This window comes from Emys orbicularis, chromosome 15 (genome assembly GCF_028017835.1).
Source record: "Emys orbicularis isolate rEmyOrb1 chromosome 15, rEmyOrb1.hap1, whole genome shotgun sequence".
NCBI lineage: Eukaryota > Metazoa > Chordata > Testudines > Emydidae > Emys > Emys orbicularis.
Genome location: NC_088697.1, coordinates 3,404,623 through 3,428,357, shown reverse-complemented (window position 1 = coordinate 3,428,357; position 23,735 = coordinate 3,404,623). Strand labels below are relative to the sequence as shown.

Genomic DNA, 23,735 nt, shown 5'->3' with positions numbered 1-23,735 from the left:
ACTGCGTTGTAAACCTGGGTTGACAATTGCTGGCCCCAGGTCTCTGCCATGCCAGCGCGTCCATAGAACCACAGGGTTACAAGGGACCGCAAGAGTCGAACCCCCTGCCAAGCTGCAGGATTTATTGTGTCTACACCATCCATGACAGCTGGCTACCCAGCCTCCAGCCCATATTGCATTACACAGACCTTCTGACTCGGATCTGCGGCTTGAGCTGTGTCCACACTGCACAATGACAGGGCTTGGATCTGATTCACAGCAGGACTCAGGCTCTGACCTACCCCACCAGCGAAGTCCGAGGATCTGGGTCCTGACCCAAGTCAGATTGGTCTGTGTGTGGATGAAAGGCGGGCTTGGGCTCAAACCTGAGTCACACCCGGGGCTTCATGTGCAGTGTAAACATACCCAGTGTGTCCCTGGGAAAAGCTAGAGAGAGAGGTTTGGGGACTGTTCGCTAAAGAAGCCTGGGTTCTTCCTGCATTCGGAGAAGCAGCGTTTATCCATTCCTGGTACATAAATCAGATTGCATCGAAAGAATACCAGACTCCATCAATTACTGCATCTACCTGGAACGTACCGAGGGGCCTGAAACTTGACTAGCCACTCGGATCAAAAAGGGGCAACAGTGTGAACCTAGCACTAGTGGTGCAGCACCAATGTCTTCATGGGCCCAGAGCGGGAGAACCCACCTAGCCCTGAGGTGGCTTGGGCTCCATGCACAGGGACTTCCTGTGTGACCCGGGGGAAATCACTCAGCCGGGGGCTGGGTAGGTCTGTTCCCCAGAGGGGTCACCCCAAGCAGATTGGGCTGGTAGGTTTTTAAGACCAAAAGGGACAATTATGAGCCCCTAGTCTGAGCTGCCTAGCCCAGTGATCCCTGAATGGAGGCCAACAACCTCTGGAGAGGCTAGAACCAGATGCACAATCCCGGTTAAAGGTCTGGAGGGTCCAACACTGAATTATCCACCCTGCTAAAACTGGGCACTTTACTTCCAGTTTAGAGTCAATGGGGCCAGACCCCAGCTGGTGTCAATGGGTGTCTCTCCACTGGAGTCAATGGGGCCAGATCCCGGCTGGTGTCAATGGGCGTCTCTCCATTGGAGTCAATGGGGCCAGATCCCGGCTGGTGTCAATGGGCGTCTCTCCATTGGAGTCAATGGGGACAGATCCCAGCTGGTGTCAATGGGAATCTCTCCACTGGAGTCAATGGGGCCAGATCCCGGCTGGTGTCAATGGGCGTCTCTCCATTGGAGTCAATGGGGCCAGATCCCAGCTGGTGTCAATGGGCGTCTCTCCATTGGAGTCAATGGGGCCAGATCCCGGCTGGTGTCAATGGAGTGACACTGATTTCCCTTGCCATGGAGACGCCCTCTGGACCAGTGCAGAGATCCACCCACCAAATCAGCTGAGCTTCCCAGGAGCCAAAGAGGGGTGGGCACCTGCAAAGCAGCATATTTCAGGGCTATTCAAACCCAGCTCCCCCCAACTCTCTCCTACCTGCCTGCTGTTGACAGCGGCATGCCGGGCCGAGCTGCAGTAAACGATCATGGTGAGGAACTTGATAAGCTCAGCTCTGGTCTGCAATGTGGAGGGGACACCTGATGGGTGCAGAAAATGACACAGGCATCTCTGCCCTGGGAACAACACACACACACACACACACCTCAATCCCCCCTACCCAAGCACTGCTACAGGCTGGGGACCGACTGGCTAAGCAGCAGTTCTGCAGAAAAGGACTCGGGGATTACCATGGACGAGAAGCTGGATATGAGTCAACGGTGTGACCTTGTTGCCAAGAAGGCTAATGGCATATTGGGCTGTATTAGTAGGAGCATCGCCAGCAGATCGAGGGAAGTGATTATTCCCCTCTATTCGTCACTGGTGAGGCCACACCTGGAGTATTGCGTCCAGTTTTGGGCGCCTCACTACAGAAGGGATGTGGACAAATTGGAGAGAGTCCAGCGGAGGACAACAAAAATGATTAGGGGGCTGGGGCACATGACTTACGAGGAGAGGCTGAGGGAATTGGGCTTGTTTAGTCTGCAGAAGAGAAGAATGAGGGGGGATTTGATAGCAGCCTTCAACTACCTGAAGGGGAGTTCCAAAGAGGATGGAGCTCGGCTGTTCTCAGTGGTGGCAGATGACAGAACAAGGAGCAATGGTCTCAAGTTGCAGTGGGGGAGGTCTAGGTGGGATATTAGGAAACACTATTTCCCTAGGAGGGTGGTGAAGCACTGGAATGCGTTACCTAGGGAGGTGGTGGAATCTCCATCCTTAGAGGTTTTTAAGGCCCAGCTTGACAACGCCCTGGCTGGGATGATTTAGTTGGGGATTGGTCCTGCTTTGAGCAGGGGGTTGGACTAGATGACCTCCTGAGGTCTCTTCCAGCCCTAATCTATGATTCTATGATTCCCCGCTACGAGGAATGGGGCAAATAATGGAGTTTTTGGTTCACGGGCCATACAAGGGGAAAAAAATCATTTCTGGTCCACCCAAAACTGAAATTTTTCCTGAACTGAAAGATCAGTATGAAAATCAAAATGTTTCTTTTGGAGAACGTTGAAATGGAACGTTTCCTAGATGCTAAAGCCACCGTGACAGTCTGCTCTGACCTGTGTAACTTCCCGGAGTTAATTCCTGGTTCAGCTAGCGCAGAGCCTTCAGAAAAACATCCATTCTTGAGCTGAAAATTACCAGTGGTGGAGAACCCACTGCAGCCCTTGGGGAGTTATTCCAGTGGTTGATTCCCCTCACTAGTAAAAATTTACACCTTCATTCCAGTGGGAATTGGTTTGGTTTCAATTTCCAGCTGCTGCATCTTTCTCTGCTAGATCAAAGAGCCCATCATTAAACCCCACTCCCCCCCCCCCGCACGTGCGTCCTTATACACTGGTTTGGCCTCTACCTGGAGCAGCGAGGCCACAAGGAAAGGCCTGCACGGTTCCTTCCCTGGGAGATGCGGCCACACCCTGGTACCCTTTAGGCCTCTCCCAGCCCTAAGTGAGTTCTAACCAGACCCCACTGGCTACACTGGAGAGGGTGAGAAAGGGGTTGGAGGACGGTACCGGACGACTTCCTGCCCATAAACCCTTCAGTGAAGATCTCTGCCACCCAGGCCTGCAGCTCGGAGTCCTTCTCGACAGTGGCGTCGCTCTGGTAGTACAGCCCAATGATGCCAGAGACAAAGCTGTGAGGGTTAAAGGAGAAACCAGTGAGTCAGGTCGGATGCAATCGGGTTACTCTGGAGTCACACCGGGTGAGCGAGAGGGGAACCAGCCCCAGAGACTCCAGCGGAGTTACTCCCGATTTACACAAGGGGGCAGTGAGAAAGGAATCAAACCCCAATGAGATAATAAATTACAGAGAATGAAATGTTATGGGAAAGTCACTAGATGGCGCCACAGGACTAGGAATATATATTGTACAGTTCCTAACAGCGTTTCAGTTGTAAGCCGTTTGCCACACACGTTGATTCCACACAGAGATATTTGTTTCGGTGGCAGGATGCTGCTAACAGCACTGATGTGATTTCAGTGATTCCTGGAAGTTAACCCCACTCCGGTCACCTGTACTGACCTCCCGCCCAGCCCAGACATCAAAATCTCACCCGGGAAGTCCTTGCTGAGGCTGAAGGGTAACAGGGTATCTCACAGTTCCGGGACTCCTGATCAAGATGTCAGACCTGCACTGCCGCCAATAGAACAATGCTGATTTACACCTGCTGGGGATCTGGCCCATTGACTCCAATGGAGAGACGCCCATTGACGCCAGCTGGGATCTGGCCCCATTGACTCCAATGGAGAGACGCCCATTGACACCAGCTGGGATCTGGCCCATTGACTCCAATGGAGAGATGCCCATTGACGCCAGCTGGGATCTGGCCCATTGACCCCAATGGAGAGACGCCCATTGACGCCAGCTGGGATCTGGCCCATTGACACCAATGGAGAGACGCCCATTCACGCCAGCTGGGATCTGGCCCATTGACTCCAATGGAGAGACGCCCATTGACACCAGCTGGGATCTGGCCCCATTGACACTAATGCAGAGACGCCCATTGATGCCAGCTGGGGATCTGATGGGCATAAGAAGACCCACGGGATCAGGCCTCACATTAAAAACAGCAACCAGCTCTGAAAGGCCTGTGTCCCCTGATGGCCTAGTAGTTAGTGCAGTAATCTGCAATGTGGTAGACCCAGGTCTGCCCCACTCTGCAGCCTGTTAATCTGAACACAGGGATGTGCCCCAACCCCTGTGCAATAACTGCGTGGCAGGAGAGGTTCCCTGTGAGGAAAGGACTGGCCTGTTTTAAGGGCCTCATTCCAGGGGAAGATTTGTGGCTATGAATCAGGCACCGCCCTCTAGCCTTCAATTAGGCACCCAAAGCTCTGCCTACTGGCCTGTAGCTTCTTTGATGCCTAACTCTCCCCGTGTGGTTTTTGGGGAGCCTAAGTCAGGGCTGAGACGCACCCTGTCAGGCGGATGCCAAAGCACCCTTGCGAATCTGGCCTGCCTCAGTTTCTCTCAAAGGGGGTTCACCCTACTGGCTTGCCTTTGCAAAGCCCTTTGAGATCTGACAAGGATCGGCGCGAGGGGCAACGATTAATATCGATCGCTGCCGGACGTTCCCACGCTCCTGCCCAGCCAGAAGGGCGACGTCCCAGAAAGCACCCAACTCTTTTAGAAGCTTTCAGCCAAGGTGAATTTCACCCGGGCAGCATTTTCTGTGCTCCCTCCCCTGTGTCCCTGAGACAAACCCCCAATTCTGTTGGCAAAAATCTCTTTCCAAAGCCACGTTCAGCGTCGGTGGATCAACTAGCTTCGGAAAGCCTCCGTCACGCCCAGTGATATTTAGCCCAGGCTGTTTGCATTTTCCCAGCTGCCCGCGGGAACGTGTCTGTGTCTCAGCAGCTTGAGGAAAAGGCCTGAACCCTTCTCTAATCCCCTGTCCTGCCCCGTAACCTACCCCTGCACTAGGGACTAGGAAAGACAGAGGAGTAGGTCAGATCCCCAGCTGGTGTAAATGGGTGTCACTCCATTGGATTCAGTGAGACCAGTTTCCCAGCTATTATCAAGGGGCATTTCTTTATTGGGGTCAATGGGCCTGACTGAGCCCCAGTGGGGGTAACTGGCTGTTGCTTTGTTGGAGTCACGGGGGCCAAATCATGAGCTGGTGTAAACTGATGTAGCTCCACAGGGCCAGATGCAAATCAGCATCACTCCATTGAAATCAACGGGGCCAGATCCCAGCTGGTGTATTTTTACCCCAAACCTAATATATTATTGAAAGAGTTTTTTGGGGTTTCTGGTGTTTTGTGAAAAATGCTCAATTTTGAACCACATGAAATTTTTCAGCCAAAAGCTGAGCGAACAGCTGTTTTTTGAGAGAATCAAAAGTTTCATGGAAACGATTTCCATTGGTTCTCTCTCCCACCCTTTGTCTATTTAGATTGTGAGCAGGTTGGGGCAGGAACCTTCTGTCCGTGGGTGTCTCTCTCTGCAGCACTAGCACCCTGACGGTACCGATCTCGGTCAGGGTCTGTGCAGCGCCTGGCACAGTGGGGTTCTAATCTTGACTGCAGCAAACTATAATCACTTGATCGCAGTCCATAAGTATCTACATGGGGAACAAATATATAAAATGGGCTCTTCGGTCAATCAGAGAATGTCTAAGGCCTGGTCTACACTAGGCGTTTATGTCGAATTTAGCACCCTTAAATCGAATTAACCCTGCACCCGTCCACACCACGAGGCTATTTAGTTCGACATAGAGGGCTCTTAAATTCGACTTCTGTACTCCTCCCCAACGAGGGGAGTAGCGCTAAATTCGACATGGCCATATCGAATTAGGCTTGGTGTGGATGGAAATCGATGGTAATAGCTCCGGGAGCTATCCCACAGTGCACCACTCTGTTGACGCTCTGGACAGCAGTCCGAGCTCGGATGCTCTGACCAGCCACACAGGAAAAGCCCCGGGAAAATTTGAATTCCTTTTCCTGTCTGGGCAGTTTGAATCTCATTTCCTGTTTGGACAGCATGGCGAGCTCAGCAGCACTGGCAACGATGCAGAGCTCTCCAGCCGAGATGGCCGTGCAATCCCAGAATAGAAAGAGGGCCCCAGCATGGACTGATCGGGAAGTCTTGGATCTCATCGCTGTGTGGGGCGATGAGTCCGTGCTTTCCGAGCTGCGCTCCAAAAGACGGAACGCAAAGATCTATGAGAAGATCTCTAAAGCCATGGCAGAGAGAGGATACAGCCGGGATGCAACGCAGTGCCACGTGAAAATCAAGGAGCTGAGACAAGGCTACCAGAAGACCAAAGAGGCAAACGGACGCTCCGGATCCCAGCCCCACAGATCCCGTTTCTACGAGGCACTGCATTCCATCCCTGGTGCGGCCGCCACCACTACCCCACCACTGACCGTGGACTCTGAGGATGGGATATTGTCCACGGCCGGTTCCTCGGACATGTTAGCGGACGTGGAAGATGAGGAAGGAGATGAGGAGGACGAGGCAGTCGACAGCGCTTACCAAGCTGATTTCCCCGACAGCCAGGAGCTCTTCATCACCCTTACAGAGATCCCCTACCAACCCTCCCCAGCATGTAACCCGGACACAGATTCAGGGGAAGGATCAAGCGGTAAGTGCTTTAAACATATAAACCTTTATTTTTTACAAAACTTGAATATTAATACTAATAACAATCTGTGATTCATGATTTCTTCCCCCTGGGCGCTTAAATAATCAGTAACAAGTATTTATAAAAAAATCAAACAGTGTCCGGTTGTGCATGATTGTGCTGCCCAAGCTGCTCCACTCTTTTGTCCCTGCTACTGCAGCTATATGAAAAGCCGGTCTATATGTCCGGGGATAGAGCAATAGTCCTCCACGGACATCTCCACAAAGCTCTCCTGCAGGTAAAGGGATAGCCTGTTCATCAGGTTCCTGGGGAGAGCGGCTTTACTTGGTCCTCCAAAGTACGAGACGTTCCCGCGCCAGGAGACAAGCAGGTACTCTTGTATCAGTGCCTTGCATATCATGGCGGCATAGGGCCCCAGTCTCTGCAGGCTTTCTCGAAGCATCCTTTGGATCTCGGTGTCCGGGATCCTCATCAGAGTAATGTCGCTCATGACAACCTCCTTTGAATTAGGTAGGGGACTGTTAGTATTGGGACTGCTTGCAACAAGTTCCTTTACAGAACTGTGACCGCTGGTTTACAGCCACGCGGTGGGGGCAGGAGAGGGTCAGCATCCAGGGATCTTTCCCTGGCACATCCGCGAGGGGGTGGGACAGGGCCAGAGTTCTTGCTTGGCCGATTGCTGGCAGCACAGACTGGCAGTGCTTTCAATGTGAAAGGTGGCCAGTGGTACTCCTAAAGTTTTAATCTGCAACAAGTCTACGGCTTACCATCTTTGCCTGCTACAGAGAGTACCGTGTCCTGCCCCGGTTCCCAGATCGGCAGTGCAAAAGCCCAGGCACTGAAGGCGAGGTTCGAAAATTCGACCTTGTCCTCAGTGCGCATAGGTGTGGTTCATGGTCTTGTTCACAGAGAAAGACTAGGTTCTTGTGAATCAAGGTTCTTGATTCACAACTACATTTATCTTTCGGAGGAATTCACTGCCTTTTCCTCATTCCCACAGCCACATCTGCAACTGTCTCCCAAGCCAGCCTGGAATCACACTCCCAGAGGCTAGCGCACATTAGGCGGAGGAAGAAGAAGACGCGAGAGGACATGTTCTCTGAACTTATGGGCTGCTCCCGAGCCCAGGCAGCACAGCATAACCAGTGGAGGGAGAATTTGTCCCAAATGCACCGGACACACATGGAACGTGAGGAGAGGTGGCGGCAGGAAGACCAGCAGGCGACTCAAACGCTGCTTGGACTTATGAGGGAGCAAACGGACATGCTCCGGCGCCTTGTTGATGTTCTGCAGGAATGGAGGCAGGAGGACAGAGCCCCGCTGCAGTCTATCAGGAACCGCACTCCCCCGCCACCAAGTCCCATACCCCCTGTGACGGGTTGGATCACAGAAACCCCCTTGGGAGCTGCCACCCAATGTGCCAAGACTACCCCTGCTTCTGTTTTCCCTGCCAGCTCAGGATTCCAGCACCCTGTCTTGCTGAGCCAGACACTCCAGTCTGCTCTAACAAAGACTCAGGGTCTGAATCACTTGTCCCAAAGCTGCAAGTTTACCTGAAAACCAGCTCACAGGAGTGTGCTTGTCTTTAGCACTCAGATGCCCAACTCCCAATGGGGTCTAAACCCAGATCAATCCGTTTTACCCTGCATAAAGCTTATGCAAGGCAAACTCATAAATTGTTCGCCCTCTATAACACTGATAGAGAGATATGCACAGCTGTTTGCTCCCCCAGGTATTAATACATACTCTGAGTAAATTACTAAATAAAAAGTGATTTTATTAAATACAGACAGTAGGATTTAAGTGGTTCAAAGTAGTAACAGACAGAACAAAGTAAGTCACAAGCAAAATAAAATAAAATGCGCAAATCTATGCCTAATCAAACTAAATACAGATAATCTCACCCTCAGAGATGCTTCAGTAAGTTTTTCTCAGACTGGACACCTTCCAGGCCTGGGCACAATTCTTTCCCCTGGTACAGCTTTTGTTCCAGCTTAGGTGTTATCTAGGGGATTCTCCATGATGGCTCCTCTCTCCCTCTCTTCTCTTCCACCCCTTTATATATCTTTTGCATAAGGCGGGAACCCTTTGTCCCTCTGGGTTTCCACCCCCCCTCACTGGAAAAGCACCAGGTTAAAGATGGATTCCAGTTCAGGTGACATGATCACATGTCACTGCAAGACTTCATTACTCACTTGCCAGCACACACATATACAGGGAGACTCACAGGTAAACAGCCATCTGCAGACAATGGGAGCCATCAAGATTCCAAACCATCATTAATGGCCCACACTTTACATAATTACAATAGGCCCTCAGAGTTACATTTTATATTTCTAGTTTTAGATACAAGAGTGGTACATTTCTACAAATAGGATGATCACACTCAGTAGATTATGAGCTTTGTAATGATACCTTGCAAGAGACCTTTTGCACAAAGCATATTCCATTTGCATTATAGTCACTTATTATTAATTTTTTTTATAAAACTATCCCAGTTACATTATATTCACTTATTATCATGTTTTTATAAAACCATGTAAACTGCACAACGTCACACCCCCCTCGCCCAAAGTCCAAAGAAGGAGGGGCGGAAGAGTCCGTGAAAACTCTCACTCCACCCCTGCAGACTGCTCAAGCACCAGAAGGCTGTCATTCCCCAAAATTTGAAAAGTCCTTTCCTGGCCGCCTCAAGCAAGCCCCCGTCCAAGTTTCACCCCCCAGTTTCATGTGTGGTTGTTAATAAAAAATATGTTTTTGTTCATTACTGTTTCAGTCATGCTGTTTTGAGGGAGAGTCTGTCTGCAGGGGGGGAAGGGGCTTGGTAATTGGACAGGACAGTCACCTTTAGCAGGCTACAGAGGCGGGGGCAGGTCCAGCAGCAGGGCACATACACAGTGCAGTGACTAGTTACCCTGGTCAGTCTGGGAGGTGGTTTTCATGTTCTGTGCTTGGGGGGGGGGGGGGGGGTTGCTCTGTGACTTTGTGGCGGGGGAGGGCAGTTACAGATGTTATGCAGCGGTCCTTGTCCTGGATCACAGAGCCACGCGGCAGGGGATCTGTAACCCTCCTCCCCCTGCCATAAAGTCACATAGCCCCCACATACACGCAGTCCCGCTCAGGAGGGCTGGCAGGCTCTGTTGAAACAACCAGTCCGCCACTGCGAATCCTGTCATTCCTGGAGTTTAGAAGGATCATTTGCATCAGTACACTACACCCGCTCCCCACCACAGTCTGCGTCCCAGGTTTAAAACATTCCCGCGAAAACAGTAATAAAGACAACGGTGTTCATTAACAAAATAAAACTGAATTTATTTTTTTGGAAGGGGGTGGAGGGGGTCTGTAACTGGAGAGGATAGTCATCCTTAACTGGGTAAAGAAACGGGGGCAGGTTCAGCTTCTCTGTACAGAAACTTAAAAGTCACTGGTCACCCTGCTCACTGTGGAACCTAGCTGTCAAAGCCTCCCGGATGCACAGCGCGTCCCGCTGTGCTCTTCTAATCGCCCGGCTGTCTGGCTGGGCGTAATCAGATGCCAGGCTATTTGCCTCAACCTCCCACCCCGCCATAAAGGTCTCCCCCTTGCTCTCACACAGATTGTGGAGCACACAGCAAGCAGCTATAACAATGGGGATATTGGTTTCGCTGAGATCACAGCGAGTGAGTAAGCTTCTCCATCTCCCCTTGAGACGTCCAAAAGCACACTCCACCACCATTCTGCACTTGCTCAGCCGGTAGTTGAAGAGTTCTTTTTCAGAGTCCAGGGCGCCAGTGTAGGGCTTCATGAGCCAGGGCATTAGCGGGTAGGCTGGGTCCCCAAGGATCACTGTAGGCATCTCCACATCCCCAAGAGTTATTTTGTGGTCCGGGAAGTAAATACCTTCCTGCAGCCGTCTAAACAGACCAGAGTTCCTGAAGACGCGAGCGTCATGAACCTTGCCCGGCCATCCAACGTTGATGTTGGTAAAACGTCCCCTGTGGTCCACCAGTGCTTGCAGCACCATTGAAAAGTAGCCCTTTCGATTGATGTACTGGCTGGCCTGGTGGTCCGGTCCCAGGATAGGAATGTGAGTTCCATCTATAGCCCCACCGCAGTTTGGGAATCCCATCGCGGCGAAGCCATCTATGATGACCTCCACGTTTCCCAGGGTCACTACCTTTGAGAGCAGTACCTTGACGATTGCGTTGGCTACTTGCTTCACAACAACCCCCACGGTAGATTTGCCCACGCCAAACTGGTTCGCGACAGACCGGTAGCTGTCCGGCGTTGCAAGCTTCCAGAGGGCTATGGCCACTCGCTTCTGGACAGTCAGGGCTGCTCGCATCCGGGTGTCATTGCGCTTCAGGGCACGGGACAGCAACTCACAAAGTTCCATGAAAGTCCCCTTCCGCATGCGAAAGTTTCGCAGCCACTGGGATTCGTCCCAGACCTGCAGCACTATGCGGTCCCACCAGTCAGTGCTTGTTTCCCGTGCCCAGAATCGCCGTTCCACAACATCCAGATGACCCATTGTCACCGTGATGTCCTCGGAGCTGGGTCCCGTGCTTTGTGAGAGGTCTGTGCCCCTCTCAGAGTTCAGGCCCTCACCGCGGTGCCGTAGCCTCCTCGCCTGGTTCATCTGCATCTGCCTCTGGGAAAGGTGGATGATAACCTGCGAGGCGTTCACAAGTGCCACAACTGCAGCGATGGTCGCAGCGGGATCCATGCTCGCAGTGCTGTGGCGTCCGCGCTGTCACTGACCCGAAAAGTGCGCGAACTGATTTCCCGCCGGCGCTTTCAGGGAGGGAGGGAGGGCGGTATTGACAGACGGATGACGACAATTACCCAAAAGCACCCTTGATTCTTTTTTTTTACCCAGAAGGCATTGGCGGCTCGACCCAGAATTCCAATGGGCAGCGGGGACTGCGGGAACTGTGGGATAGCTGCCCACAGTGCACCGCTTCCAATGTCGACGCTTTCCCCGTTAGTGTGGACTCACAAAGTTGAATTACTGTCCTTAGTGTGGACACACAAGTTCGACTTTGCAATATCGATTCCACATATTCGATTTAAGTGAAATCGAAATACCCTCGTAGTGTAGACATACCCTAAGAAGAGACAATGGCTGGAAGGTGAAGCTAGACAAACTCCGACAGAAAATAAGGTGTCATTTTTTAAAGGCGAGAGTAATTAACCACTGGAACAATTTACCAAGGGTCATGGAGGATTCTCGCTCACTGGCAATTTTTAAATCAAGATTGGCTGCTTTTTTTTCTGAAAGATCAGCCCTAGGGATTATTTTAGGGAGGTTTTCTGGCCTATGTGAGACAGCAGATCAGAGTAGATGATCACAATGGTCCCTTGTGGCCTTAGAATCTATGAATAAAAATGATAGGACCAGAGCCTCAGTGGGTGTGAATAAGCACAGGTGTATTGAAGTCTCACAGATTCACATCAGCTGGGGATTGAGCCCAAATCTTCAGGCCTCATGAACATGAAGAAAACCTCCAGACTGTGACCTGAATGTAACCTGATGCAGCGATGCTGCCTGAGTTTGCAGAGAGTCTGAGCCCATTGCTTTGAGAGGAGGGTGGTGAGGTGCTCCCCATATGTGCCATTAACTTTGACACATAAGGACAACAATTTCCATGTCCTGATGACTACATCACTGCGGATGAAAGCACATTACAGAGGAAAGAAATGACCCCCATTGTGATGTTCTACTAGGAGCAGCACCTCATTGAAGGGGAATGTGTGGGTGGGGCTTGGTCTGTGGACGGGGCTTGAGAGAGCACTACCTCTGTTTTCTCCTAGAGATTCACTGCTCCGCCCCAGCTCCACTGTGGTTTCTCCACCCCCACCTCCGCGGCATCACTAGCCCCCACCCCTGGATTCACCTCTCCACCGCTGTCCAGATCCTCATGCCATCATCCCGGTAGTAGTAATTGGGGAGCGAACTGACACCACGAGCTTCCAGGTCGTCCGGCAGACAGAGCACCTCGTAACTCACATTCTCCACACCCTTGGCCAGCAGCTTCAGCATCCCATCCCGACCTGTCGAAGAGGCCTGGAAGAGAGGCAAGAATCTAGAAATTTTGAGGGGACAGATCCCAAACTGGTGTCAATGGGCGTCTCTCCATTGGAGTCAATGGGGCCAGATCCCAGCTGGTGTCAATGGGAGTCTCTCCATTGGAGTCAATGGGGCCAGATCCCCAGCTGGTGTCAATGGGAGTCTCTCCATTGGAGTCAATGGGGCCAGACCCCAGCTGGTGTCAGGAGTCAATGGGCCAGATCCCCATTGTTTGTTAATCGGCTGTAGCTCCATTGGCTCAGTGCCGATTGACAACAGCTGGGTTAATAAATTATGCCTGAGCGAGAGCAGATCTTTTAGAAAGAAACCTCCAATCTGGAGCTAACGTTTCCAGTAATGAACCCTCCACCACCCCTTGGGAAGCTGCTTCTAATGCTTCTTCTCCAGCCTGGGACCCAGCTGCCACTCACTTCCAAGCTGAAGAGATCTAACTTCAACTCCCAGCCACTAGATCTTGCTCTGCTGAATAAGGAGCCCTCTGCTCTCCGAAATCTCCCTAGGCAGGTACTTATAGAATGTGATCAGATCTCCTTTTATCCTTCCCTCGTCTGCTATATAGAGCAGCATTTCTCAAACTGGGGGGCCTGATCTAAAAGTGGTTGCAAGGGGGGGCCATGAGAGGAGCCCATCTGGCAAGGCGCCCAGCTCTGAAGGCAGCGCTGCTGTCAGCAGCAACACAGAAGTAAGGGTGGCGTGGGGAACGGGAACTGGGGGGCCTTCTTTTTAAGAACCAGAGTGACTCTAAAGGCCTAGATTCGGACCCCTTAACACAGGACTGTTAATGCTGACGGCCTCTATAAAAGCAGTACAGGCCAAGGCCTGAACAAGACTGAACTGCACGGTTCTCTGCCAAATTCGGTCAAGGGTTATGACCAGAGGAGGGAGGGGGGAGTAAACAATGCAAGAGGCCTCTGCATAACCACTTTAGCAATATAATAACCGCCAGTTTATGAAATATAATAACCGCTTGTATGAAGAAATTGCTTTTGCAAATGCCAACTTCTCCTGTGATTCCAGCTATCTGCAAAATTAGCCAAACATGTATCTTCTTTGAGCGTCCTATGTTAACCCGCTATGCCCGTTACCGTAAAACCCCGGAAAGATGATATGTACTCTAATGAGAAATACCCCTAAATTGGTGCCAAGTATCACCCCTAAAGGAAAAACACCAAATGACCCCTTACCTAAAATATACCCAATTCTCGCAAATTAATTAGGAAGGTACCGGGAAAGGGGGACTGACCCCCAACTCTTATTTCTTGCAAATGACGTATAATTTGTACTGTGCTTGCGGTTTAACGAAATAAAGGCAGCCTGCGTGCTGACCTAGGGGTGTCAGTCTTCGGACTGCACCCCAGTGCACTGGTATGTATGTCAATAAACTGGCCTCAGGCTTGAGTCTGTAAACTAAAATCAATGCGTGGGTGTCTTTGACCACACCAGTGGCATGTGTGTGTGTGTGGGGGGGGCGTCACTTTTTTGGGGTGTCATCACAGCCTGAAATATTTTCAAAGGGGGTCCCAGTAAAAAAAGTCTGAAAACCTCTGATACAGAGTCTCTTGGTTTAGTGTAGACACCACAACGGGGCACCCTGTTCCAGTCACAACCTCCCTAGGGCCGTGTCCGGACCTAGCGCCGATGCAGTGGGCCGATGAAGACATTTTAATTTCTTTTTCAGCTCAGTGAAAATTCCAAAAAATTGGGGGAAAAAATTCGTTTCAGACTGAGGTGAAAATGAAGGTGTTTGAAATGTTTGGCAAGTGGAAAATGTAAAACTAAAATCTAGATTTGTTCTGGGTCAAACAAAACCTTTCGTTTGGACAAACCGGATAATGGTTCCTCTCCGCCAAATGGTTTTGCTTCAACACAATCCAACCGTTTCATTTGGATCTCGACCTTTTTAAAAACGGGTTGAAACAAAAAGTTGTGGGTTTATTTTAACTGAAACAACTCAGTGAAATGGACGCTAATTCGTGAAACGTTCGGCATCACCAGATCTGCATTTATTTTCACGAAAAAACAGAAAAAGCCCCACCCAGCGCTAACTGCCATCACCCTACGGCTGTTCTGGGTTAGCCCTAGAAAGGCCAATGTATCCGCCAGCTGTGCTGTAGGAATGCCTGGAGCAGTCACAAGATACCACCCGTTCTATAGATGGGGGAACAGAGACACAGAAGGAAACGGGCGTGACTACAGTCACATCACAAGGGAGTGGCAGAGCTGCAAAGATACCACACATCCTGAAATCCAGCAGCCCCCTGCTCTACCCGCTAGCCCCTACTCCCCTCCCAGAGCTGGGGATAGAACCCAGGAGTCCTGGCTCCCAGCCCCCACCCTGCTCTTACCAGGGGACCAGAGTCACCTCTCACCTTGTCAAAGACCCCTCCCGGCTGGATGAGGTTGGTCCTGACCAGGGTGTTGATGTGCAGGGTGTAGCGGGTGTGGGGGATCAGGAGCTGTGGGGAGCAGAGAGACCTGGTCCAACCTCCCCACCCCCAGCGACACAGCCCCTGTGGGATACAGGGCACATTGAGGGGTGACGGGCCCACGCGGCTGCGTGAAACAGAGACATGCCCACACACAGCAGGGCACAGGCTCAGCCAGACATAGCTGGGACCGGGCACATCTGGGTCTGAGACAGCTTGGCACAGCTGGGTGCAGACGGCACCCGCAGAAGCAGCTGGGCATAGCTGGGGCATGGATCCAGGTGGGGAGTGGGCACCTTTGGCTGCAGATGGCACCTTCGCCCCCAGCTGGGGAACAGGCAGAGCGGGGCACATCTGGGGCAGGGGCTGCAGCTGGGCACACACCTGGGTGCCCTTGGACCGTGCAGACACGGATGGGCCATGGCACGGCCAGCTGGGCACATTTTGAAGCGCTATCGGATGCCTCTGGGCACATCTGGGGCACGGATGCAGCTGGGCACATCTAAGACACAGACGCAGTTGGGCACAGATGTTGCTGAACACATCTGGGGCACACATCTGGGGCACAGATGCAGTTGGGCACAGCTGGCGCACAGCTGTCTGCTGGCCAAAGGCACAGGAAGGACATGAGGGGGTAACCCCTCCCCCCGCTCGGTCCCTCGCCCCCCTCACCTTGTAGACAGGATGGCACATGGGCAGCTGGCGCAGTGTGGCCATGCAATACACCTCACAGAGGAAATGCGCCTCCAGCAGGTGGGTGTTGACCTCATGGACATGGAAGTTGGCCAGGCGCACCCAGATCTTGGCCAGGGTCCAGTCCCACTCGGGGTCACTGGGCAGGAAGATGGGGCTGTTGGGGCCCGGGTGCTGGCTGAGCTGTGAGGGCAGGGAGAGGAGATGAGAAGAAAACAGCCTCCTGCATGGACCATGTGCTGTGAGTTGCCAGCAGGGGGCAGCGCAAGACTGGACAGAGAGCCCTGCAGCTGGAGGTGGGGCTAAGGCTTGTGAGCTCTGACATCCTGAGACACCCAGTGGGTGGGAATTGGAGGGGGGCTGCCCCACCCAGGAGGGCCCCACTCCTGAATGAATACTTGGAGCAGGAAAGGGGGAATCACAGCCCTCCTATGAGACTTCTGGTCCATCCGTCCATCCATCCATAAGTGCAGACTCTGCGGGTGCTGCGGAACTCGAGTACTCACGGAAAAAAATAGGGGGTGCTCAGCACCCACCAGCCACAGCGGGGCAGCAGATCAGCTGTTGGCGGCTGGTGGGAGGCACTTGGGGAGAGGGGAGAGCAGCGAGTGGCAGGCAGGTGGGGGGTCTCGGGGGAGGGGGAGGAGCAGGGGTGGGAAGAGGTGGAGCAAGGGCGGGGCCTCATGAGAAGGGGCGGAGTGGGGGCAGGGCCTCAGCACAGAATGGGGTGGAGCAGCCACTGGGAAAAATAGAAGTCAGTGACTGTGCATCCATCTGTCCCTCCCCTCCATCCCTCCCACCCATTTGTCCATCCCTGCCCTCCGTCCTACCGTCCCTCTGGTCTGCTCAACCCATCCATTCTTCTGTCCATCCTCCCATTCGTCCTCCTGTCCCTCTTGTCTCCCTGACCCATCCACTCTTCTGTCCATCCTCCTGTCCCTCTTGTCTCCCCGGCCCATCCATCCTCCTGTCCATCCTCCCGTCCATCCTCCCAAACCTCTGGTCTCCTCGGCCCCTCGATCCTCCCGTCCGTCCTCCCGTCCATCCGGTCTCCCTGGCCCATCCATCCTCCTGTCCCTCTGGTCTCCCCAGCCCATCCATCCTCCTGTCCGTCCTCCCGTCCATCCTCCTGTCCCTCTAGTCTCCTCGGCCGATCCATCCTCCTGTCCCTCTTGTCTCCCCAGCCCATCCATCCTCCTGTCCGTCCTCCTGTCCCTCTTGTCTCCCCAGCCCATCCATCCTCCTGTCCGTCCTCCTGTCCGTCCTCCCATCCCTCTGGTCTCCTCGGCCTGTCCATCCTCCCATCCGTCCTCCCGTCCCTGTGGTCTCCTCAGCCCATCCACCTTCCTGTCCGTCCTCCCGTCCCTCTGGTCTCCCGGCCATAAGCACCGACTCCGTGGGTGCTCGGGGCTGGAGCACCCACGGAAAAAAATTGGTGGTGCTTAGCACCCACTGGCAGCTCCCTGCCCTGCCCCCCTGCTCCAGCTCACCTCCGCCTCCACCTCCTCCGCGAGCGCGCCGCCGCGTCCTGCTTCTCCCCCCTCCCTCCCAGCGCTTACGCCGCAAAAGAGCTGATTCGCGGGGCAGGGAGGGAAGGGGGAGGAAGGGGAACGTGGCACGCTGGGGGAAGAGGCAGGGCCGGGGCGGAGATTTGGGGAAGGGATCCAATCGGGGCAGGGAGGGGGCAGAGTTAGGGCGGGGACTTTGGGGATGGGGTTGGAATGGGGGCAGGGCCAGGGCGGGAATGGGGTGGAATCGAGTGGGGCCAGGGGTGAGGAAAGGGGCGGGGGGCACAGGCACGGAAGCCACGGCAGACCTCCCGCAGAACCACCGCCGAAGGCTGCCTGACTGCTGTCCTCATGGCGACCGGCAAGCCGCACCCCGCGCTTGCTGCGCTGCTGCCTGGAGCCACCCCTGTCCCCAGCCCATCCATCCTCCCATCCATCCTCCCGTCTCTCTGGTCTCCCCAGCCCATCCATCCTCCCATCCATCCTCCCGTCCCTCTGGTCTCCTCGGCCCATCCATCCTCCCATCCATCCTCCCGTCCCTCTGGTCTCCTCGGCCCATCCATCCTCCCGTCCCTCTGGTCTCCTCGGCCCATTCATCCTCCCATCCGTCCTCCCGTCCCTCTGGTCTCCTCAGCCCATTCATCCTCCCATCCATCCTCCCGTCCCTCTGGTCTCCTCGGCCCATTCATCCTCCCATCCATCCTCCCGTCTCTGGTCTCCCCAGCCCATCCATCCTCCCATCCATCCTCCCGTCCCTCTGGTCTCCTCGGCCCATTCATCCTCCCATCCATCCTCCCGTCCCTCTGGTCTCCTCTGCCCATTCATCCTCCCATCCGTCCTCCCGTCCCTCTGGTCTCCTCAGCCCATTCATCCTCCCATCTGTCCTCCCGTCTTTCTGATCTACTCGGCCCATCCATCCTGATGTCCATCTGTCCGGCCTTCCTGCCCAGTTGTAAAATAATTTTTTTTTAAAAGGGTGAAAAGTGGATTTTCTTCTTTTCCGGCCCCACTTTCAGAGGTTTTCTGACTTTCTTTTTCTTTCTTTTTTTTAACGTTTCAGTGGTGAAAAATGCAGAAGAAGGGAAAAAAGAAAAAAAGAGAATAAAGAGGAAAGGAAATTGGGGGAGCAACTCCCCACCTCCAAATCCAACATTTTTCACTTTCTGAACCCCCCACCAACCTTTTCAGTCCAATCACACTTCCTGTTTGGATCCAGTAACAGAAACGCTCTGTCAAAATTACCCTGCATGGGAGGATCCATGTCGGGGAGTTTCTGATGGGAAAATGTTTCACGCCCCAAATGTTGAGGTACCTGCTCACTAGGAAGGGCCCACTGGTCTGGATCAGGGGGGCAATTCCTCTGTTCTGGATTAGCCTGGCAGGGCCAAAGGGCTCCCTGGGCTGTTGTGAGCACCAGGCAGAGGCCGGGCACACTCATTACCTGGATGGCCAAGGGCACGACTTGCCCGCCAGGTGTCAGATGCAGCAGGCAGAGAGGCGCGGCCAGGTACTGTTGTTCCCCATTCAGCTGGATGGTGGGGATCCCTTCCAGGATCTTGTAATCCGTCAGGAAGATGTTCCCTTTCTGCAAGGCGGAGAGAGGGGTTCATCTCTCACATGAAGCAGGCTGCTGGGTTTTCTCCCGGGCACCCAAGGAACTCAGCCCCGCAGATGGCTTTCAGGAGGCCGGCAGGATCGTTTTACCTTGAGCTCATCCCGCAGGGTGGTGCCCTCCCCCAGGGAGCCAGCCACCATCCCCTCCGTCACGGGGAAGTTCTCCGGGAGCACCGTGCATTTCCGGATCACCACCGGGTTGACCCCGTTCAGGAACTGGTACCCGAAGAACGAATCTTCCTGCCAGTGCTCGGAGACGTACTCTGGGGACACAGATAACAACATGTGAGTCAATGGGGCCAGATCCCAGCCGGTGTCAATGGGAGTCTCTCCATTGGAGTCAATGGGGCCAGATCCCAGCTGGTGTCAATGGGCGTCTCTCCATGGGAGTCAATAGATGGGGGAGCATGAGACCCCTCTAGCTATGGGAGATGTGGAGGGATCCCCCACTAGTTGCTGGGGGGCACATCCTGATGCAAGGCAGAGCTGCCCTCCAGTCTCTCATGCGGATGGAACTGGGGAGGCTGCAGAGGGCTCACAAAGCCCGTTTGTCCTTCACCCTCCAGCCCCAGTGCTCAGGTCAGCCCAGTTGGAACAATGAGTCTCAGCCCTTAGACCTGCCCAGCGGGTGTGGTAGGGCCAGCAGGGACATCTCACCCCATGTCTGTGGGCACAGGGTCAGATTGTGTCGGGGGCCCGGGGCAGGACATGCCCATGCACCGTGGGATGGGGCGGGGTACGTACCTGAAGTGGGGTTCTTGTTACACCAGAATATCTTCTGGATGTCTTCCAGCTTCTCCCAGGAGCCCGTGCATAAGGAGAAACCCTTCAGCTTCAGCTCCAGCTCCCTGGGGACAAGAGAGACCCTTGGAGGAGAGACCGATGGACCCGGCCAGTCAAGAGAAAGGGGGCGCAGCCAAATACCCAACTGAAGGGAGGGCATTGCCAGGGCCCCATAACCACAGTGTGTGCCAGCCATGACCCCGATCCACCCCCTGTGGGCACTGGGGAGCAGGGAATAGCAGCAGACTAGAGGTATCTGACCATGCCCCCAGTCTGCTAGATAGATAGATAGATAGATAGATAGATAGATAGATAGATAGATAGATAGATAGATGGGGCGTCTGGGGATAGATAGATAGATAGATAGATAGATAGATAGATAGATAGATGGGGCGTCTGGGGATAGATAGATAGATAGATAGATAGATAGATAGATAGATAGATAGATAGATAGATAGATGGGGCGTCTGGGGATAGATAGATAGATAGATAGATAGATAGATAGATAGATAGAGGGGGTGGATGGGGATAGATAGATAGATAGATAGATAGATAGATAGATAGATAGAGGGGGTGGATGGGGATAGATAGATAGATAGATAGATAGATAGATAGATAGATAGATAGATAGATAGATAGATAGATAGATAGAGTGGTTTTCAGTTGGTTAGTCACTCCTACCACTGTGCAACTGGTGACCTGAGGTCTAAACAGAGGGTCGGAAGGGAAACTAAGTCAGAGAGGAGGGAAGAGACTCGTCTTCCCTCCTCTCTGACATAGTTTCCCCTCCGACCCTCTGTTTAGACCAGGAGGACTTTGGGGCATGTGCTGTCTCTCACTGTGGGTCGCCAGGGCCCGGCATAACATAGCGACCGAGAGGAATGGCTGGGGATGTCAGGTACAGAGGCAGGCGTGAGTCCTGCTCTGTGGGCAGGATCTGAGCTAGAAGATGGCCTCTTTGGAGTGACTCTCAGATCAACCCATCCCCGCTGGGGTACCTGGGGAGGGGGTTGATCCCCTTTGAGCCCTCCCCAAATCCCAAGTGCCCCAGTGCCCCAGGCTGCTCCACTCAGGGCCGGCCCCAGGGTAGCGTCCCCCCCACACTCACGCTTTAATGGCACGCAGCATGAAGATGGTGGTCTTGGTCAGGCTGTACTTGTTGTTGGAGTCCAGCTCGTCCACGCTCACCACGTCCAGGCACCTCGGCCACCTGGGGGCGTATTCCTTCCAGCTGCCGGGAGAAGCACATGGGCTCACCATCCCACACCTGAGAGAGCGCAGGCACGGGCCCCATCAGAGACCTCCTCTGCCTCACCCAGGCATGGCTGGAGGCTTCCCAAGGGCAAAGAAATCCCTCTCCCGCTCAGCTTCCAAGCAAAAATAAGACCGCCTGCAGCTTTTGTAGTTACAGAGGAACCATCCAAAATGGGCAGCCAGTGTGCCCGACTCAGCGGCGCTGCCTGAGTCTGCAGAGAGCCTGAGCCCATTGCTGTGAGAGGGGGAGATCTGCCACCAGTGTGGCCAATGCAGTGATGCTGCCTGGGTCTGCAGGGAGCCTGAGCCCATTGCTCCAAGAACTTCCTCTATTCCTCTATTCCCTTCCTAAGAGGCTAGTTTAAATAGTGTTGCAAACCCCAGGAGTTCATAGATCATGCACCAGCCCCCCTCCCCCCCAAATCACGAGATTGACTTCCAAATCCTGAGATTTCAGTAAATAACCCTTTGGGGTCTTACTTACTCTATGGCCTCAGGCCGTGTAGGTGGGGTCACATTTCTGAGCTGCTCTCCCCACACACAATGTCCGGAGAGTGACTTGGCTTTTTACACGGAAGCTGAGCTTTTTCTCGGCATAACCCCATGACTCCAGGCACTGGGGCTTGCAGAGAGGCCCTGAGCTGCTGATGCCACAGGGTTAACTCTTCCATTGTCTCCCCACAGAGACTGATGGGGAGTAAGGCCTACCTGGGGGGGGGGTAAGACGGGGCAGAGGTATGGTTTTAGCTGAGTGTCACCCAGCATAAGCTCTTGACCAGCCTTCTGCCAGTGGCTGGAGCCTGCCCACCCTCCCAGGTGGAGACCAAAGGAAAAGACCCTGCCCTTCCAGAGGTCAGTGATAGGAGGTGCTGCAGCAGCTGAGAACAGAGACGGGATGCTGCACAACCTGGCTTATCCTGACATTTGGGAGGGGAGGGTGTAGGATTGAATCAGGGTCCCCACGAGCCTCTGGGATCTCTCCCCGGCTGTGGAGGGGAGTGGGGTCTAGTGGTTAAAGCTGGGGAGTTGAGAGCCCAAAGTGGGAGGCAGGGGAAGGGAGTGAAAGCAGAACTGGTGCTTATTATTGTCCTCTCCCGGACAGCGCTTATGGCTTTACCAGCCTGACCCCCCCATCCCCCATCCCTGCCTGGGTGCATCCCACCCTCCTTCACCAGCTGCCCCCGCCCGGCTCACCGATAGGCTTCCTGCCGCGCCTTCAGCTCCTCTTGCCGGTGCTGCAGCAGCAGCGGGTGCTGGGCGTCCTCAGCCGCGGTTTTGGCTGGAGGGAGAAGGGGGAGTTTGAAAGCCGATGGCACGCCAGGGTGTTAGCCACGCAACGGGCCCACCCTGGCGCGCGCGCGTGTGTGTGGAGGATGTCTGGTCCCAAACAGAGTGAGAAACAGCGCCTCCTGCTGCTCCCCCAGGGAATCAGGGAGGACGCGTGCTTTCTCTAACAAGATAGCATGTGGGCAATGGCTGCCGCCTGCAAACTGAGTCATGCATGGACATGTGACTTGCCCATGTGACTCCAAACTCCATTTTGCTGTAATTTTCCACAGTAAGAACAAAGAGGTGTCCTTACACCTGGAGGAGACTATAAAAGGCAGCTGCCTCATCTCCATCTTGTCTTCGTTCCTGCTTCATACCTCTGGAGGGACTTTGCTATAAACTGAAGCTCTGAACAAAGGACTGAATGACCCGTCCCAGCTGTGGGGATGGACTCCAGAGACTTGATTTGAACCTGCAGCTTATTCGATCACTGCTACAAGCCTGAACCAAGAACTTTGCCATTACTGGATGTAATTGATTCAATGTAACCACTTCTAGCTCTCATCTATATCTTTTTCCTTTTATAAATAAACTTTTAAATTTTAGATTCTAAAGGATTGGCAACAGCGTGATTTGTGGGTAAGATCTAATTTATATATTGACCTGGGTCTGGGGCTTGGTCCTTTGGGATCGGGAGAAACTTTTTATTTTACTGGGGTCTTGGTTTTCGTAACCATTCGTCCCCATAATGAGTGGCACTGGTGGGGTTACTGGGAAACTGGAGTGTCTAAGGGAATTGCTTGTGTGACTATGGTTAGCCAGTGGGGTGAGACCGAAGTCTTCTCAGTTTGGCTGGTTTGGTTTGCCTTGGTGTGCAAAGGAACCCCAGCCTTGGGCTGTGACTGCCCTGCTCTAAGCAATTTGTCCTGAATTGGCACTCTCAGTTGGGTCCCACCAAAGCCAGCATCATTACATCTTCACTGATGGGGGGAGGGTACTGAGAAGGGAGCAGGGGTGCAGGGGCAGTGTCAGGTGCTGGCAGGGCAGATGTGGACAGCTGTGCATGGGGCAAACCTGCCCTGGGGCAGATGTGGCCAGATGTGCAGGGTGCCAACCTTATGAAGGACAGATGTGCATGTGGCCAACCTGAAAATAGACAGCTGTAGATGCGGCTAACCTCATGGAGGACATGTGGCAAACCAGGCCCAGGACAGATGTGGACAGATATGCCCATGGCAAACCTCATGAAATATAGATGTGGACGGGGCAAGCTAGCCTCATGGTACGTGTGGACAGATATTGCATGTGGCGAACCTCTTGAGGGACAGATGTGCAGGTGACAGACCTTATGAAGGCCAGATGCGGACAGATGTGCACAGTGCAAACCTGAGGACAGACATGCATGAATGATGGACGGGGTGTAAGAATCAGGGTCCAGGTGCTCCTCCCCGGGGAGAACAGAAGGTTTGAACACTGCC

General features: G+C 53.5%; 1 protein-coding gene across 1 annotated transcript in view; it reads right to left on the bottom strand.

Moving 5' to 3' along the window:
* LOC135889508 (hydroperoxide isomerase ALOXE3-like) overlaps window positions 1-22,610 on the bottom strand; it is a 29,888-nt gene extending 7,278 nt beyond the window's left edge. The window contains exons 1-11 of the mRNA XM_065417375.1: window positions 22,571-22,610; window positions 22,183-22,267; window positions 20,843-20,965; window positions 19,696-19,799; window positions 19,042-19,214; window positions 18,779-18,922; window positions 15,809-16,012; window positions 15,080-15,166; window positions 12,517-12,686; window positions 3,066-3,187; window positions 1,498-1,598 (exon numbers count right to left, since the gene is read on the bottom strand). Coding sequence (XP_065273447.1) covers window positions 1,498-1,598; window positions 3,066-3,187; window positions 12,517-12,686; window positions 15,080-15,166; window positions 15,809-16,012; window positions 18,779-18,922; window positions 19,042-19,214; window positions 19,696-19,799; window positions 20,843-20,965; window positions 22,183-22,267; window positions 22,571-22,610 — 1,353 coding nt within the window. The remainder of the gene's footprint in view (window positions 1-1,497; window positions 1,599-3,065; window positions 3,188-12,516; window positions 12,687-15,079; window positions 15,167-15,808; window positions 16,013-18,778; window positions 18,923-19,041; window positions 19,215-19,695; window positions 19,800-20,842; window positions 20,966-22,182; window positions 22,268-22,570) is intronic.
* Window positions 22,611-23,735: the final 1,125 nt, after the last annotated feature.